Source organism: Anneissia japonica, unplaced genomic scaffold, assembly GCF_011630105.1.
Source record: "Anneissia japonica isolate Jap-2015-1 unplaced genomic scaffold, ASM1163010v1 scaffold1951_len603592_cov169, whole genome shotgun sequence".
Lineage (NCBI taxonomy): Eukaryota > Metazoa > Echinodermata > Crinoidea > Comatulida > Comatulidae > Anneissia > Anneissia japonica.
The window spans coordinates 35737-54948 of NW_022741522.1; the positions used below are offsets into that span (position 1 = coordinate 35737).

Sequence of the window (19212 nt, forward strand, 5' to 3'; positions counted from 1 at the left end):
TAGGTAGCTCGTAGAGTACTCGGGGTACTCCTACATAGGTCGTACACTACTCTGGATACTCGTCGGCGGTTTTGTCATCTACGAGTTTGAGGCGAGCACCCCGAAACGAGTACGAGTAAATACGAGCGCACCGAGTTGGCTCGTACCTAACTCGTATCTAATTCGGTACAAACTTGTTACACTCTTAATAATCTCGTAGTTAACTCGGTGCTTTCTCGGCATTTCGTACATAACTCGTAACCAACTCCATAAAGTCGTGCCTCACTCGTAACACGTAATAAGCTCTAGGTCCTTTCCAACCTTTAACTCGTAACAATTTTGTGACTCTTAGGTGAAATAAACCTAGGTGGGAGAGGGGCTAGGTCGAGCAGCCACGAGGAACATTGTTTAAATATTGATCGGAATATTAATTAGTTCATCATCAGCAAATTATGATCTTTAATATTCGAGCAACGCACACGCGTTTCTAAATTATGTGTAGGGCGCCCCCTATTTCGTGTCAGTACTTTTAGAGTTCCATTGCCTGCATACCTTGCAGCATACAAAATTAGGGCAGTCGGACATCTTGCAGTTTTATACTAACATCTCCCTACTTGTAGCGTCTATTGATGTTTGACTTTTAATTTCTTCATTTTAAATTTTTTAGAATTTATAAAAATATTTTAACTTTAAAGTTTATACAGTATAATTATTACAGTACAGTATTTCCTTTTAATATTAAGTCTAATTTAACACGCACACCACCCTTCATATAAAGGCTTGGTAGGCATAATTAATTAGCTCACAACTTTCAGTGAAAACGGAAAGTAAGTCTATGTTCTGGTCAACAGTGTTAGTACTTTGGAATGTAGCAAAGGGAGTGACCAATCTAATTGGTAGAAAAACCCAACACACTGAGGTTACATGTATTTCAGTTAATAGTAGGCCTAGTTTTCATTCTGTCAAAGAGAAAACATTATTTTTATACTCTCTCCGAAACAAGTGTTTTTATACTTTCAACTTTGTATTTTTCACTTGATTACTCGATTTAATAAATTACAGTTGTACACACAATTGGCTGTTGAGTCTTGTGTCGTCTATACACATTCAACACCCAAATACTTATTGTTTGAAGGTTTGAATGGAGGAGTAATAGCATATATGTTGATGTTTGCGGTAGAACTGAGTAGTTGAGAAAATTCGACGATTCGTCTCGAGTTGATTTAATCGTCTTTAGGAGAATAATATCTTTCAGAACTACCTACGTGGTGTACCGCAACATCAACATATCTATCAATGTCGGGTCTGGTCTATAATAACACCTTGGTATATATCTGTCTCTTATACACATCTAGATGTGTATAAGAGACAGCATTTTTAATCAGTTAATGGCAATTTGATTCTATTTCTGTATAACTCAGCTTTGACGACTCGGTAATGTGAGTTTCCCCCGTGCTTTATTGGCAGTTATCATAATACTGCGTGCTTTATATGGATCTTGAATCTGAATAATTATAAAATGTTATTCCGTTTTCCGTTATGTACATTTTAAGACTATCATAATATTTGTAGGCTAGTTTGAAGAACAACATGTGATAAAATAATAATAATAATATAAATATATAATAGTCGGGACGAATTGGCGTCATTAAAACCAGGATTTATATTAGAGGAAAAAGTGAACAGAAAAGTGTGGCCCTCTCTCTGTGCTGTCTCTCTCTCTTTAAGTCCACGTCGAGGTTCAAAGTTCAAATTAATGTTTTCTTCCAAGATTGATCGGACGTACTTCAAGCCACATTTTCAACTTAAATGGGGAAAATCACAAAAATACGAAAAATACAAAATAATACTTTTTACAATAGACTGCAGGTAAACAAAAGGTAATGGTAACATATGGACTGCCAGAAGGGTGACTGGAAGGCATGGTATTCCCAGCAAGTCTAGGCCTACGGTTAAGTGTTGCTTCGCTCAGCAGTTGGGCTTTTTGGGCTTGGAAGTCCCTGTCAAGGACCATAGTAGAGATGGCTAGGCGGCCTGAAACCTGGTGTATTTTGGTGACATTAATGTTCACACTGTTCGCTATGAAACCTTCAGGATTTAGGTAAGATTATAATAGGCCTAATGCTGAAAAAGGAGTTGCAGAGTGTCATTTCAAATTCAAAAAGCAGGGGCCTAGGCTCAAACTCCCTGCTCAAACTATAATAAAACATAATTTAAAACAAGGCCTAGCCTAGCCGCCCTAGGCCTAACTGGCCAGGCCTAAGAATAAAAAGGGGCCTGCCTAACCCAGAGATTCCAAGTTGAATTTGCAGGTGTGAGACTTCTGTTCTTTTTCCTATCCCTAAGGTAGCTAGGGGTCTCGACATGACACCCCACCGGAGTATTTGTTTTCCTATATTAAATAGTAATCTAATAGAAAATGTGCAAAAAAATGGTCTGTTCATATCTAATAAAATTCTAAAGAAAATTATTTGCGTTTAACTCAAATAATTATTAATAAAAATTATTTTTTTTTTATTGGAAACTAATTTTAATATTTTTATTTTTTTGTAACTTAGTGGCTATTTTTGCACCAATCTTAAACAAATTAATTCCTTATGATTTGTTTTGTCCAGCCAATTGGAATTTAGGAATTCATGACTGGTGTAACAATAGTCACTTTCATTTTTCTGAACTTCAAAATTTAAAAAAATAGTTTTACTTTCACAACAATTACTTTTAAAATTAAAATTTAAGAATTTGTGTTTTTTTTTTTTTGTTTAAATGCAGAAACTTCTCCAGTCATATACCCATACCACAGCGTATCTTCAAAAAAGGCTCGAATGTTCACGAGTTTGCTGACGGTAATATGGTAGTCGTCGACGAGTTTGTGAAACACGGAGAAGTGGACTTTGCGATGGTGATGTTTTACGCCCACTGGGATGGCACGTCACTGAATACTTCGCAGGAATTTGAAAATGTTGCAAAGCAAATGTCTTCCATGGTACGTGATTGGTAGTCGTGATGCGACTGTAAAAATTAGGCTTGCATGGGGGAAGATGTCCACCGCGCAAAAATTAGGCCAAATTCCATCCGTGCATACCAGAACTGAAAAAAGGGTCTGATTTCCGCTTAATTCTTGCTTTATGTAGCCAATTTCTTAATATTTCGATTTATTTAGAGGTAAAGATAACGGTTGAAACCTGAAGCTCTCTTCTCACAGGTCAGAATGCAAGGCTGTGGGGGATTCGTCACTTCTTCCACACAGTAATCTGCTTTACCGGTACCCATTATACTTCTACTAGGTGGAGAGAGACAAAGATAGATAAATTTTCTTGCCTAAGAACATAAGCGACTTACACAGCGAGGGATTTGAACCCCCAACCTCAAGGTTGAGAGTCCAAGCCACAACTGTGCACCAACCGCTTCTATTCTGTTAAGTTTATTTTAATACAAAAACCTCCAAATAGAAAAAGCATACATAAAAAATATAATAATGCAAACATGCCATTGAATTAAAATATTCTTCACACGGACAAATTATAATAATCTTAATATTGCTAAGCACATAATAATTGAATCAATACCATTTTTAGTATCAAATATACAACCAATGTATTAAGCAGTACGGTTACGTTTCTGCACAAATTTTAGCTTGGATATCCCAAACCTCTGTGCAAATGTAATACTTTACAGTGTGGTGTGATGATTCCAGTCAGTCAAGTTTCATAGACACATTAAGGCCGTAATAGTAGGGAAACAGACCATTAGTGTCATGAATGGGGTATTCCTGGACGTCAGATCAATTGTTATTGCTATGGTTTTTCATATTTGGATTGGATACATCACTTCAAAAGAAGAATTACTTAGTCAATACGTCACAGTTATTAAAGGTCTGTCCACATGTTCTTTATGTTGCAAATATCTGCGGTTTGCCCAAATGATGATGTAATATCGTTAAACCTTGAATAGAAGCCCAATGGGCTTAATCTTGAGAAGATGCCCATCTCGAATTAAGGCCCCCTCTTTATTTTGCAAAAGTAGCCTCGAATATATAGCATGGGCTTTCAAGATAGTACAGTACATTCACTGTACATGAATTTCAAAGAAACAGAATAAATTAAAAACATGTTTGGTTTATACAGTAGTTTAGGTGATTTAATGCCGGTTTATACACTCTATGATACAGATTGATGTTACAGTGACCCTTTTTATTGTTTTGTAGTAATAATTTTCAAAATTTACAGCATTCATTTTGGAAAGAAGCCCCCTCTTTTTCTTGCAAAAGTATCCACAAAAAGAATCCCATCTCAAAAAGAAGCCCATAGAAATTTCTCAAAAAAGAAGCCCAAAGGTATCATAACTGTATAGGAAAATTACATACAGTACTGTATGGCTGTGTTCATACTTGAGACTCTAGGCAGGTATCAGAACATCAAAGTGTTCACACACATGGTTTGGAAGCCAGCATGAATGAGAAGACCACTGAAAGTTAATGTACAGATTTGTAACAAGCTCCTTATGTGTGCCTGAAGATTGTAATTGAGCACATTGCTTGCAGCCCTTGACTAGATTCTTAGCATTTTTTCTGATTGATCAACATCTTTACATAGAACAGGTCAAGTTGCAACAAGGATAAGGTCAAACTTGGCAAGCCACTTGGCTTGAATTACCTGATTTGAGCGCCGGTGGCCAGACCAGTATTTTAACATATACAACAGAGCCCAATATCTACACTAACCTTTATTTCAATCAGAACTAACATAAACAAAATCAGATGCATGTTCATTATAGCTGACATTTTGTAGAATTGGATCTGTAATTTTCTCATTTCAGGATGTTCCATTCCTTGCCGTGAACTGTTGGTGGCCGTATGGAACATGTGCGCAATATCGAGTACTTAACTTCTACCCCCTCATCACTGTAATTCATCAGGCTCTCGGAGAGTTGGAATACACAGGCTTACTCACTGCAGAAAGCATGATGCAATTTTTAACGCACATCATGAATCCTTTTCAATACCTTACAGATGAAAGTAGCGTGAAATTATTTTGTGCTGAACATGAGGTAATTTTCACAATGGTTGAAAACAATTTTTTTAACATTTATGTTTGTTTATATTTTATTCTTATCCAAAATTGTGATACTTGCCACTTATGCTGAACACTCAATGTGCCCGAAGGTTGTCGACTGACTCAATTCTTTGTAGAATGCAACGCCGGGCTGCCACCGACAATTTATTATTTAAGTGTTATATATTCATTTGAACACTGCGTACATTATATTAAAATTTGTGTATCATTACACTCCGGGTTATTATGTACTCTCAATTAAGATTAAGTACTTATTCAAGAGCGGCACTTATCGAAAAAAAAAAAAGAATGTTCGGTGCAGCGCTTATTCGAGAGCAGTGCATATCCGAGAGCAGCGCCTATTCGAGAGCGGCTCTCATTCGAAAAAAATTTACGTTACTATTATGTATTATTTTTCCAGGTTTCTGTGATTGGTTATTTCAACTTCATGCCTGGATTGAACAAGGATTACAGGGATCCAGAGGGCTTTGGGTCGTTCTTTAAGGCTGCTGTCAAAGCTGTCGTTAAAGATCCAATACAGCCCGTTCACTTTGGTGTTGTCACTAATCAACGTTTAGCCCGACTACTAGCCTTGAATCATTCAAAAGAAATTATATTAAGGAGAAATCTAAATGAGACTTTAGTAAGTATGTGGTTTATAATTTAAACTCAGTTTGATAATTGTCTATTTTATTTTTAACCACTATTTTACTCTATAACACTTTTTTAATGTGATTTTTAATGTTGTATTGTATCTGCTTTAAGAATTTATATGTATAAGATTTACAAATTGCAACAAAAGTAATATTCGTATTTGTATAATTATTTGTTGGTAATTATATAACCATAATATAGATAAATTCCCATGCCCAAGAATGGAAGTGAATTGTTAACTCTTGACCTCAACATCGAGTGTGCTTTAACTAGTTTGGCAAACGTTATATACATTTTTGAAGTAGGTTTTAATTATATTTTTAAAAATCATTCTCATCCAACAGTGAGCAGCAAACATTTATTACAATTAAATAAGAAGTTAAATAGTTTAAATCAAAAATTATTTGCAGTTTGTTGGTTTTTTTTGTTTTTTTTCGAATGCATTATAAAAGAATGAAGTTAATTTTAAATATGTATTGCTTTAAAAACTTATCAAGTGCACATGTATCCCTTTAATAGAAATCTACTGATTTTTTTTCAGGAAAAAAAAAAACTACCTGTATTTTTTTCATTGTTGATTTATTTAAAATATTTGGTTAAATATGACATCAATTGTATTTGAAATATTTTTTTCTTGTCAGGTTTATCCAAGACATTTTGTATACAAGAGTGATGTGATTGTATCTTGGGCATACAGACATAGGTTTCCGGTGAGTGCCACAGGGTTTTTTGCAAAATAAGTCATTAAATGGCTAAAATTCAATGGGAAAATAATTCAGCATTTGAACCAGAATGGCAAAATTTTATTTCAGAATGTTCTGCTAAACCCCTGCTTTTTAAACTACAGGTCATAACCCAAATTTGTTTCGCCAAAACATTTCTGTGGGTCTCTAGACTGCTTCTAACTTTAAAAAACACAGACTCAAGAGATGCACCCAGTCTATGTATGAAGACAAAAGCTAGAAATTCATTGTCAACCCAAAACCTACTTTTGTGGTTACAATGTTGCCAATCTCTCCAAGGATTGATAAAATCATTAAAATTAGGCAGGAGCTTACCTGTTACTAAATAAAGGTTACATTATGTTTAAAATGACGAGTAGCTTCTTTTCTTTTTGAGTTTGTTTGAGCCTTTATGCGATGGGTTGGGGATGTACAAGCTCTATACTGCAGGCAAAGCTGAATTTTTATGGACAAATTTATCTGAAAAAAATGCTTCAATTGGGAGAACATTGCTCTCAGCCAGCTTCTCAATGCAACCTGACTCATGTTGACTCTGCATAAGAAAAAAAATTTGTTCTAGTTTTATTGTTTAATATTAAACAAATGTTTCTTAGTGTATTATTTCAATTCTCTCCATACTATAAAAGGAGACTGTAGTAAGTAAAATGCCTAAAAATCAACATATAACATGACAATAGCATTGTGGTATGACAATATCACCTGTATGGGTTTGTTTGCCAGAGAATAGGTAGTCTGAATGTGGGTCACCGCCTAAAATAGTTTGAGAACCAGGGTACTTCATTATATGATATTAATGTAGTGTTTTTACATACAGTATGTATTTTAGTGAGGTAAGATGTTTATAGTAGACAATTCTTCCATATTAGGTTTTATTAGCAACTTTTAAATGAAACTAACATCATGATATGGATGTTATATTTTATATTTTTCAGGCAGTGTCATGGTTGATTCCAACACACAGAAAAAGTTTAATTTTATCAAATTTACTTAAAAAAGGCGCAAGCTTAATAATATTTACTCCTCATGTGGAACAAAGACATTTTGACAACAATATTCATTTAGTAAGTGCCATATTTTCACTTATTTATTCATTTTTTAGTATAACATATATATTCGCGTATAAGCCAACCCACACATAAGGCGAGTTTAAGAAGATTTATGGATGATTTTTGTATGTTGGCCTTATAAAGACAACTCCTGTTTCATTGTTGGAATTCCTACTCAAACTGCATCAAGCCGGCTAAAACGGAGTTAAATGCACGACTAATCTTCCAAATTAATACCATTTTTATGAGTTCTTAAATGTTCATCAATATCTTATTCCCCCGTAATTAAAATTGCATTCATTCATACTAACGTTTAGTAGCTTGATTTCAGTAGTACATTCATGTGTTAAGGACGATCCACACATAAGACAAACATGATTTAATAATCTAAAATTTGTATGTGGTACGTATAAGAAGGCACCCTGTTTTTCAATCGTGATTTAAACCTATGTTTTACAATTGTACATTTTTCATTCTTGCTTAAGCTGCGAATGGTAACACTGGATTACTTAAACTGCGGAAATTCAAGCAATATTTGGGATACAATCCAGACAATTCATTCAGAACGCCGTCTTTCAAAATATCGTAGCGCAGATAAAGTCCGGGACCCGGTCCCCGATACTGCGAGTGTAGAATGTTGTCAAACTCTAACAAACAACCAAAGAGTTGAATGCTTAAAAACTCATTTCAATACTTGTGAAGTTTGTGAATACTCTTCGAATGATCAACTGATTGGCAGGGACAGTTGCAAAGTGAACTCCGCGAGTATTATTTCAAAATCGCTAGAATCTTTTGGAATGCATCTATTCTCAGGGTCTAATTCTTGTCTTAATTGGTTGAATGATTATAGTCCTTTCAGCGAAATACGAGTATGCTGCAAAACATTAGATAAGTTTACCGATGTAAATAAAATTTATTCCGGGACTGATCATCTACAAACGTGTGATTGTACTAACATGAAAAGTTCAACGAAGACCTCAAAGAATTATCATCAAGATTTTGTATCAGAGAATAAAATAAGTGATAATATAAAAGATGAGAGCGGTTCTATTTCCAATGAAGCTCTTAAGTGGAGTGAGATGACCGGCCTGGGCTGTAGGACAAACAGGACGCTTACTTTCTACGCTGTCCGCTCGGACTTGTTCTGGTCGCTTGCCGAGCATTTAGGATTGAAAGAGACTGCTGATGGTGTGAGATTAGCAGCTGTTATCATTGATTATAAGGTAGATTACGATTTATTTTTATTTTATAAATTTAACTTTATAAATAAGGTTCAACTTTATTTCAATTCTTGGTCAGGTTGTCACAAATTATATATTACGTAACTAAATAGGATGCCCAACACATATTGACTATGTTATGAGCTTGAAATGAAAAAAAATCCATGAATTGTATTACATTTTATAATACATTAAAAATTACTATATCAAAAAAAAAAATAAAATAAAAAAATCTATGTGGCCATGTTACGTAAATACTCCACATAAGGCGGTATGCTGGGCTCCAGTAGTTTTCACCTTTTACCTGTTCCTCAGGTTATGCTACCGTGCACCACTGAGGCAAACATAGACTCAAAAAAGGAAATCATGTGAAAATGAAAAATACTGCGAAAACAATCTTAAATAAAATAAGAATTAAATAAAAAATTTTCAGCTCAGAAATAAAATCTTGAATAGAAGAGGTTGTTTCAAATTGTAGACTATACTGTAATATGGTAGCTAATTATAGAGTAACAAATTATAAACATACATTACATTTCCTTTGAATTAAACAATATTTTTTTTTATTGTGATTTAGAATGAAATCCAGCATGTCCTACCATTAGGACCAACATTATCTATTGATTCATTACATAAATTCATCTTAAATTACACCAACGATGATCTGCCGCAGTTCTTAAGAAGTTCACCTGAGGTTAATAACGCTGCGCATCAAGACATATCATCCGATATACGTATACTTGAGGTTACTGCCGATACATTTCATCAAATTGTTCTGAACAATACGCAGGTAGGTTCATGTTGCTATAAGCTTTTGTACATTGGTGTATAGTGATTTTGTAAATGTTCAGTGGAGTCTAATATTACTATCATTTAATATTCCTAGTATACTATTGTATCATAAATACGATTTGTAGAGCACTCAGATAATTTCGCAAAAATACTCAAGGCACTTGAGAGGGAAAGGAAAATATTAGCGGGTATATGGTTTCTTGAAACATCATATTGATTAAGATCCCATAGGCTGAAACAAGATATCGTCCGTCCCAGAAACATAACTAAATAGCAGTTTTCCATTTATTTCCATACATCGTGGCTTTAAGATTTCCATGTAATTCTCCATTTATAATATTTTTCCTTTGGTGTTGCTTGCCATACCTAATGGTTAGTAAACTAGAGGATTTATTTTTTTAAATCAAGCTGTAAATTCTTATTAGCAAAATGAATGTTTTTAATGGTGAATTATTTTCTCTGAATCGGCCACCTCTATTAACACATTTGCTGCCAGGGATGCGAGTCCATGTCCGACTGGGTTAAACCAAGGCATAAAAATATGTAAGTTCACATCACTGGTCTGTAATATAATAGCTGGATTGCGCATTGGCTGGTTTTAGCGAAGCCACCGCGCCTAAAACGTCACGGATACGTCACACAGCAAAACTGTGGAACCGGCGTGACAGGCGGCAACAATTAGACATTTCATTCGCAATTTTGTCTAAGCATACCATTATTGTATTGTAAATAATTTCAATATTTTCAAATATATACTGTATGTTTGTTCATATTTCATTACAGTTGATGGGAATTATTTTCATTATGGTGGTGCCCCATTTTTGTCTTGGCGTATTGGATGAAACTAGGAAAAAATCTTTGCATTCAAATTGTTAAAAGGAGGGGATCCTATGTTGACATGTACCAGAAGTAATTATGTTAAAAGTGTATGTTTTATATTGCAGGATGTTCTCTTGTTATATTATGCACCGTGGTGTGGCTATTGCTTTCGAATCGCTCCTGTCTATCTTAGTTTTGCTAATCTTCTCCGGAAATTTGGTCTTGAAGGCATCCTTGTATCCAGGTATGTTAACCTGAATCCCGTGATTTGTGACTAAATGGGTTGTTATTGCACTATGCTGAATATAGGCTTATTCATTGATGCAGTAATGGAAGAAAGGATATTAATTTGCTATAGTTTTGTATTAAGACCCATAAAATATATAATAATAATAATAATAATAATAATAATAATAATAAAAATCAGCATTTATAATGCGCCATCTGTCTAGCATGCTATTCCAAGACAGAGTAACTCCTGACGAAAAGAAAAAGTATTTGCTAATTTTATAAATTGATATTGTAAAAGCAAAGTAATGATTCAAATCACAACAGCTTCAGGGGCAGATCCAGAGATGTCCGAAAGGGGGAGCGATCAAGAGATAACTCTACCCTACGGGGTACGAGTCCAGCATGCCCTCTAGGGAAATTTTTGTTTTCTAGATGCCCGGAAATAACCTCTGAGGTGTTTGGGTGATCAATAATTTCTTTTTCTTTCTTTCTCTTCCGGTCACAACAAAATTTTTTCTCATAGCATTGTTCCATACTGCAAGTGTGTTAGTGTTCTTGCTAGTAGATGTGAAGGAAATAATAAATGTGATGTGGAGGAAAAAATTATATTTTTAATCTGGAAAATAATACTTTAGACTGTACAAACAGTTAAGTTCATTATAATTCATAATTTTCTTTGCCTCACAAGAGATGGTAGCTAACAAAGGGAAATCCTCCCTGTACTGTACATGTGTGAGCTACCATAGTACTTTATTACTTAAACAACTGTTTACTGCAAAAACATTATTGATAAAAATAACAATAATAATAGCAAAAATAACAGATATTAATGTAAAGAATAATAATCCAGTAATAATAATAACAATATTTTTAAAAAATAATAAAAATAAAACTAATAATCATAATATAATGATGATGATAAATTTCTATTATATATTATATATTAAAGAATATTAATAGTCAAGAGAACAAATTATTTATTCCTAAATGTAATAATAATAATATTTATTTGGCAATCATCAAGTACAATTTAAGCCCAGAGTGAGAATAGGCACAAGCCCAAACAGATACTGCACTCACTCCACCTTATACAAAAATGAACTGAACACCAATCAAGTTTTGTAATTTTACAAAAACAAAAATATAAATGTCATCAAATGATTATTTCGGAAAGTGGAGATAGATGGTGATTGTCTGCAGGGTAAAATAACAAGGAGATATTGTGAAAAAAATGAATAATGCAATGCATTAGTGCATGCAGGAGATATCTGTTAGCGTGGGGTGTGGTTTACATTGACAATCAATAAATAATACAATTATAAAAAGAGATTTATTCATTTTTTTTTCTCCAGAATTAATGCCGATGCAAATGACCTCCCGTGGGAGTTCAAAGTGTCAACGTATCCGACGATTATCTTCTTCCCAGTTGGCCAGACTAACGACAGTGTTAAATTACCAGAAACTGAACAAATTACGGTGCTAAGTCTTGTCAAATTCACACTTCAACATGCAACAAAATCCATATGAAGTCTATATAGACGATCAGAATTTACTTAGCAGGTATTTGGCACAGTTTAGGCACGTGATAATGGATACCAAATATTACGCTAGGAATTGAATCTGTACTAATTTCTAGTTTTACAGTCATCGGCAACATCTTAAATTTTGAATCCATATTTTATAACGTTTTAGAATGAACAAACATAATAGAACAAGAAGAATTTTGCTTTTCAATAGACACTAATTGTTGGCTATTTTATTAAACCAACTACAATTTTAAAATATATATAGAGTATTATAGATATAATTAATGAGGCTATTCAAACATTTCACTTTAAAAAATAGATTTATCAACCTTGCTAAGCTCAATTATGGGGGTTAAAAAATAACGGGTTACATTCATTTTCGATAAATGCTTTTTACTAAAATTAGACAAAACAGTACTCCATCGGCTCCCTGTTATAGATTTGGATCTTCCTTTCTTCTCCCAAACTGCCTACCACAAATACCTAGGAGATAACATGGGCCTAACTATGACCCACTTCCACCTGTGTAGCAGTATTTTCCTGCTTTATATATTTGCCATACACATTTAATTATGTTTTAATTTCTAATTAAGGAGGGGTTAAACATTATCAACATTCTCACAAGTTTACAAACAGTACACTACGGGGTAGACAAATTTGTACACTTTTACATATGCATAAAAATATTGATTCAAAAGAACATGCAATATGTAAAATAATGGTAAACTTATAATGTAACCATGGATATAAAATATTCATTTTTAAGGTACCAAGTACATTGCTTTAGATAACTTCACAAGACAATGCCTGATAAAGGTTTTGCAAATTGAACAATTTTTTGTACGGAGAGTACTGTTTGTACACTTGTGAAAATGTTGATAATTGACCCCTAAATATTATAAAAATGCCTTACATAGATACACTTCCATATTTCCAAAAACCTTGTTCGGGTTAAATATCAACTAATAATTGCAGATTTTCCAAAACCAGATTTGTACAAATATTTATCCTTATTAAAGGCCTGTTTATACTTCAACGATAACGATAAAGATAAAAAAAGCTAAAAAGCCATTGTTCATATAGAAAACAAAAGAAATAAGAGAAGTTTTCACACCAGGCCGATTCGATATCGATTTATCATGTATACGATAAAAAATTTTTTTCACAAATCAAATCAGATCAGATGACGCCATAATCATGAAAAAAACGGTAGAATCGTTGCTACTACTACGATGTTAATGTTTTTCCATGATCATGATTTGATTTATCAAAATATGTTGTTATCGCATATCTGATAAATTGTTATCAAATTATTCTAGTGTAGAAATTTCTCTTATTTCTTTTATTTTCTATATGAACAATTGCTTTTTAGCCTTCTTATCGTTATCGTTGAAGTATAAACAGGCCTTTACTGTAGTTCTTAATCCTATTAGCAATATAATATATAATTTGTTTAATTATACAAAATATACATTTATATTCTGATTGCAAAAGGCTAAAAAAATTGTTGTGTTGCCCTTAAATGGAAAAATAATGGTAAAATAATATGTGTATCCGATCCACACGATTACGCACAGGCAGGTCGAGCAAAACCATACTGTGGCTATGAAAGTTGTCCAAACAAGCACATCTACGTGATACAATCGAAGTAAACTTAAAAATATTATGTTTGTGGTTGGCCTATTGTAACAGAGCCGAAAATGTCTAGCTATATACTGGTTTTAAAGCGTTGGCTAGACCTTAGCCTGTTTTTTTATTTATTGTCCAATAGGCCTATACTTTAAGGTAATGAATACGATTTTAGATTCAAGCAGCCACTAGTTGTACAGTAGTAAAGAATAGGTTAGGCTTAGGCCTAGGCCTAAATCTGGTCGTGGCTCTTGACAGCTCAGCACGAGAGATCCGATGTTGTGTGCATATATCGTTGTCGCGCTCGGTTCTCAAAATTATGTCTTCTATTTTACTGATTTTACACGTGCATCTATGGCCTGATTTTGGTAAAAATACATGTCTGTTTTAGATTTTATGTTAAAATGTTAATTTCGGAAGTGGTATTTCTTGAATTTCTAGTTGAACAAAATAAAAAAAAATTAAATAAATTGCCGACCCGATTTTTTGGAAAATTTTGGTCGGTCTCGGAGGGCAACACAACATTTTTTTTTTACCTTGTTTATAAGATATCACTATATATCGTATATTCTCGCACATAAGGCGATCCACCTGTAAAACGACCCCCCCCCCCCTCCAAAGCCCAGAGTTTCCAAGTTTTTGGAAACCTTCAAAAATTTTATAAGCGCCGCATTGCTTATTCAAGCATTGACGGTACATACTGTACCAAAACAATCTAATTATTGCATTTGGTAATTGCTGAGGGATTAATACTTACTGTAGGCCTATATAAATAATCAATTCAAATATTGTAGTTAATTTTTTTTTTTTAAGGTCAAAACATATACATACTTAAATGGTGCTAATTTATGACATTATTAAATAACTTATGATGAGTAATATATCAACTCATAAAACTTTAATATTATAATGAAGGGTTGACTAAACTTGTAATATGTCTGGCAAGTACTAATTATTAACTAATTGAATTAATTGTAAGGGGTATCTTCAGTGGCGTATCTAGGATTCTTGAAATGGAGTAGGGGATAATAGGGGTGCAAAGATTTGTGCTCGATGATTAACTAAAGAAGTGCTAGGTCGCAAGATAAGGTGATAGATGGTTTTTAAAATATTTGCGCATGATTTTTTTGCTTTGCACATTTTCAATGGTAGGGGATGGGGGTAAAAGGGTAGCGCAAGCTTTTTTTTTGTTGGGGGGGGGGTTGTTGTTGGGTTCGTGTGCCTCCTATGCACCCCCTAGATACACCACCGTATCTTGTATGGTTTGTGAACATTAATAATGTTTGTCTTCCCCTTGTCATCCTTCTGTATTGAGTTTTCTGAAATAATATATTGTCAGATTCTGTGATGTTTTGTTGTTTCATATCATGAAGAAATACATGAAAATTAATTAGAACAATAATATGTTATGGAACACACTATAGCCATGTTGTAAATTATTCTATTGTTCTAATCGAAGTCCTTGAACCCAAATCTTTGATTCTTCTCGGTTGCTGCGTTCGGTGATCATAGAGCAGGGGGTGGAACCAGCGGGGAACCCTGTTGGGGGTCCCACCCCTGTCATAGAGGTTTCTCTATTTTTATGAAGTTGTCGTTTCATATCTTTACCCCACATGGAATGGATTTATTTTAATATTATTTAAATAAAAAAAATACTTCGAACGTGAGGGACCCTGTTACCTTGTTAAATAATACTTTTAACAAACTAATTTTAAATTGTAACAATCCAGCGTAAGAATATGAATTGTTTTGCCGTGATCTAATTGCGGTAAAAATAAAATCAAACCCAAACAAATAATTAAATATACTTCTCTCCATTTTTTTAGCCATCGCCATCATAATAATGTATTCATTGCTTCTTTATTTCTTCTCTTGAATATAAGAAAAATATCTTCCCTATTAGTGGCATAAGGTTTTTCCAATATATATGGTAATTATTTGACCATCATAGTAATCATCTTTGTTCCCTGAGTAGAATGAGTCCGAACAATCATTCGTTTTCCAATTACCAACTACTGTACTATTAATTGAAGTATTATTATATCTATAGTTATATGTGTGTGCAATTAATATTGTACATAATTCAAACAAAGATTAGAATTTTGATTTATTTTTATACTTCTTTATTGCATGTGTGTAGCGATGTAGATGACTATGTAGTGTTTTTTATGGATCGTTGCTGATTGATAATTGAAGAGCAATTAACGATGCTGATTGCTCTGTAATTGATCAGGCTTAAAAACCATTCAACTGATCATGACCTCTGCGTCTTCATTTATCCTTTCATAAGTCTCTCACATGTGAACACTGTTGATTAAAATGGGTTATGGTTAATGTTCATATATTAATTATATATAATCGGTAGATAGTTATCTGGTAGAACCAGCTCTGTAATTGATCAGGCTTAAAAACCATTCAACTGATCATGACCTCTGTGTCTTCATTTATCCTTTAATAAGTCTCTCACATGTGAACACTATTCATTAAAATAAGTTATGGTTAATGTTCATATATTAATTATATATAATCAGTAGATAGTTATCTGGTAGAACCAGTGGTGGCGCCAGATGAGGGACATATGCTCCCCCATCCATGTCTCCCCCTGACAGGCCTGGACACGCTGTCATCAGATTTTACGACAAGGTTGTCAGACCGAAAGTAATAATTTAACTATCCAAATAACATTATTGTGGATGTAAAAACACAATTTGGACCATATTTAAGCTGCATTTACACTAGACACAATAACGACACAATGACACGATACAGATGCGTGCAGTGTTGAAGAATACAAACTACACGATGATATGTCATCGTGTTTTTATCGGTCTAGTGTAAACGCTAACCAAAGGATAGGGAAATTTGAATTTTAGACTACAAAATAGACATTTGTTAATATAGTAATAATAATATGATGATATAATGATAATCATTGAAGTTTGGTAAATGAATTTTTATGATAGGGGAGTTGCAACATAAATTTCAATATTTTTTAGATGATTCTCATTAATATATTTCAGTTTGTTTGTTTTTTTGAAAACCAGTTAAATATGTATTTACTAGTGGCGGTGTTGATACCAAAGCTCATGTGATTTAATATTATTAATTTCACATGTTGTGTTCAAAGTCAAAAATCCAAAGGTAATTGAAGGGCTTTTGGTTAAAATCATGTAAATTAATGTTTGTAATTAGAAAACTTAAGATTCCATTCAATGATAATTGATTTAATAACATGATGTTAAACTTGTATAGCACTTCATGCCAAAAACATCTCTAACTGCTTCATATTATTACCCCGGTCACTGGATCAAGCAAATATGGAACACATACTCAGGTCCCTATTGAGAATTCCATGTTGCAGCTGTAATCAGCGCATTTTGTGTTTGAACCTACCAGGTACTCACTTGTACTCCTCGGTGGAGAGAGACAACATTGATATTAAACCTGTCAAAGGAATATAGGTTAAAATCAGAATACAATTGACCAGATATCTTATGTCACAAAACGTTTACCCCTAGGCATGATTACTTGCAATAGGCCCGGTGATGGCGCCAGCAGGGAGTAGGAAGGAATTTTCCAGGACTGGAACCCCCCCTTGTGATCCCATAACAAGATTGTCGGATCAGAAATAAAACGATAATAACTTGCAAATCCAAATAACGTTATTTTGTTTGTCAGTACCTAAGCCATAAAAACTCCCTGTGAATTCTACAATGGATTTTTTTTATTCTGGGACCTGGAGCTATAGTCAGCCCCTTGGTTTGGACCTCTATGTTGGACCCCTTCTCGGCAAATTTCTGGCTAGTATTGACTGTTGCCCTCCATGATGGTTCCTAGGCTAAGAAATACCCAGGGGTCGTAACTAAAGATTGTTGAATATTAATTTCTTAACTTATGATTTCTGTCTTTGTTAAATTATTACATTACAATGGTTATAAATTGAATGTTATTTATTAGAAATATATGTAACATTAAAGTGTTTAATTTTTAGTTTTCCTCTAATAAAACAATGTTATGTCTCCTGATTACATTGCAATGTATGTTAATTTATGATTTTGATTTTGTGTTCTCTTAAAATATTCAAATAAATTTTATATAATGAAATAGCTACCTTGTTAAATTTGTTCTGGTAATGTGTATGCAAATTAGCTAGCGTTTTGCTTTTGTGGGTGCACAGAAAACATTGCTGTCGTATGCTGAACATAATTCTGTGCACATTACACTAAGCGCTTTATATGCAGAGCAAAGCCAAACATATTTATGGTACAAATTATTTTTTAATTAAAATGGCATTGGTCCTGACTATTGCTTTTATGGTATGCATATTCCATTACTATTATGGTAGAATGTCTAGCCTTGGAGAAACATAATGATTTAGTAAAGGCAAGAGTTTTTTTATACCTTGTTTCACAAACTTTTTTTTTTGAAGATCGTCAAAGGGTGGAAAAATAAAAATAGAATTTTGTTTCTTACTTGATTACTGTTGCATACTAAAAAGGGGGGGGGGGAACCTAGTACTTTAAAATACTATTGATACGGACATGCTATCATAATCATCGGCGTTAGTGTCAGTACTATCTCGAAAGAAGCCAATTATTATCTTGAGTAGCCCATGGGCTTCTGATTGAGATGGGCTTCTTGAAATTAATCCCATTGGGGCTTCTATTCAAGGTTTTAAGTTAGTGATTTTTGTATGTATTAATGTATATACTGTATGTATTTGTTGCATTAAACTTTATACATTTTATAGGTCTCTGAGATTGACAAAGATACAGAAATAATGCACAATAATATAAATTAGTTTAATAGAAAAAAATACAACATTGAGTTTGAGCAATTGTCAAGTTTTTATTTCACTTAATTCCATTCAACATCTTTGATTGTTTAACGTTTATAAAGTGATAGCTGAGCAGTTTAGTCCTCTTTCCATGCTATAACTTTTAGAAACCTTAAAAATTAATTCTAATATCTCATTTAAATAGAATCAAATTAGACACTACAATAATCCAAATATTGAATATAGGAATGATGTTATTTTTGCATTTGGAAATTTGACAGGAAAATGTTCTTGCTCTACTTTCATACTCTAAAGTAAACATCAGAAATATTAAATTTTATTGTTCAGGTTTATCATCTAAATCCCCCCTTTCTCCCATCTCACAAGCCACAATAAATACAAAATAATACGTACTTTATAATTTCTCACAATATAATGTGTACATTTCATACATCCCTCTGATAAACACGCCTTACAAAAATATTTTATTCCAATAAATAGGGTAAAGCTATTTGTGCATTATGTTATATAACAAATATATCTTAGGCCTACTCGATCGACCGCAGTGTGCAAGATCAGAAGTACGTAAACTAATCTCATTAGAGAGGGTGCACTTTATTGACCGTATAAAGTATACATAAAAGCGAGAGCATTCCAGCGGATGCGATCTACAACCCCTGAATTTGCCTAGTAACGAAGAATTCGTTGAGAAAATTGTAATATGCTACGAGAAATAGTCGGGATT

The 19212-nt window shown here is 33.5% G+C and overlaps 1 protein-coding gene across 1 annotated transcript; it reads left to right on the top strand.

The window, feature by feature from the left end:
- Nucleotides 1–1727: 1727 nt before the first annotated feature.
- On the top strand, nt 1728–17794 carry LOC117118717 (thioredoxin domain-containing protein 11-like). Its single transcript, XM_033263391.1, has 10 exons — nt 1728–2080; nt 2749–2962; nt 4795–5025; nt 5452–5673; nt 6326–6394; nt 7360–7488; nt 7959–8696; nt 9271–9483; nt 10430–10548; nt 11888–17794. The coding sequence occupies exons 1-10, from the start codon at nt 1902–1904 to the stop codon at nt 12060–12062; spliced, it is 2289 nt and encodes a 762-aa protein (XP_033119282.1). The 5' UTR covers nt 1728–1901; the 3' UTR covers nt 12063–17794.
- Nucleotides 17795–19212: the final 1418 nt, after the last annotated feature.

Excerpts from the sequence above, each read along its gene's own strand:
- LOC117118717 (XM_033263391.1), top strand. The coding sequence starts at position 1,902 with ATGGTATTCCCAGCAAGTCTAGGCCTACGGTTAAGTGTTGCTTCGCTC. Across the intron at positions 5,674-6,325 it reads GAAATCTAAATGAGACTTTA|GTTTATCCAAGACATTTTGT; the intron begins GTAAGTATGTGG and ends TTTTCTTGTCAG. Across the intron at positions 10,549-11,887 it reads GAAGGCATCCTTGTATCCAG|AATTAATGCCGATGCAAATG; the intron begins GTATGTTAACCT and ends TTTTTTCTCCAG.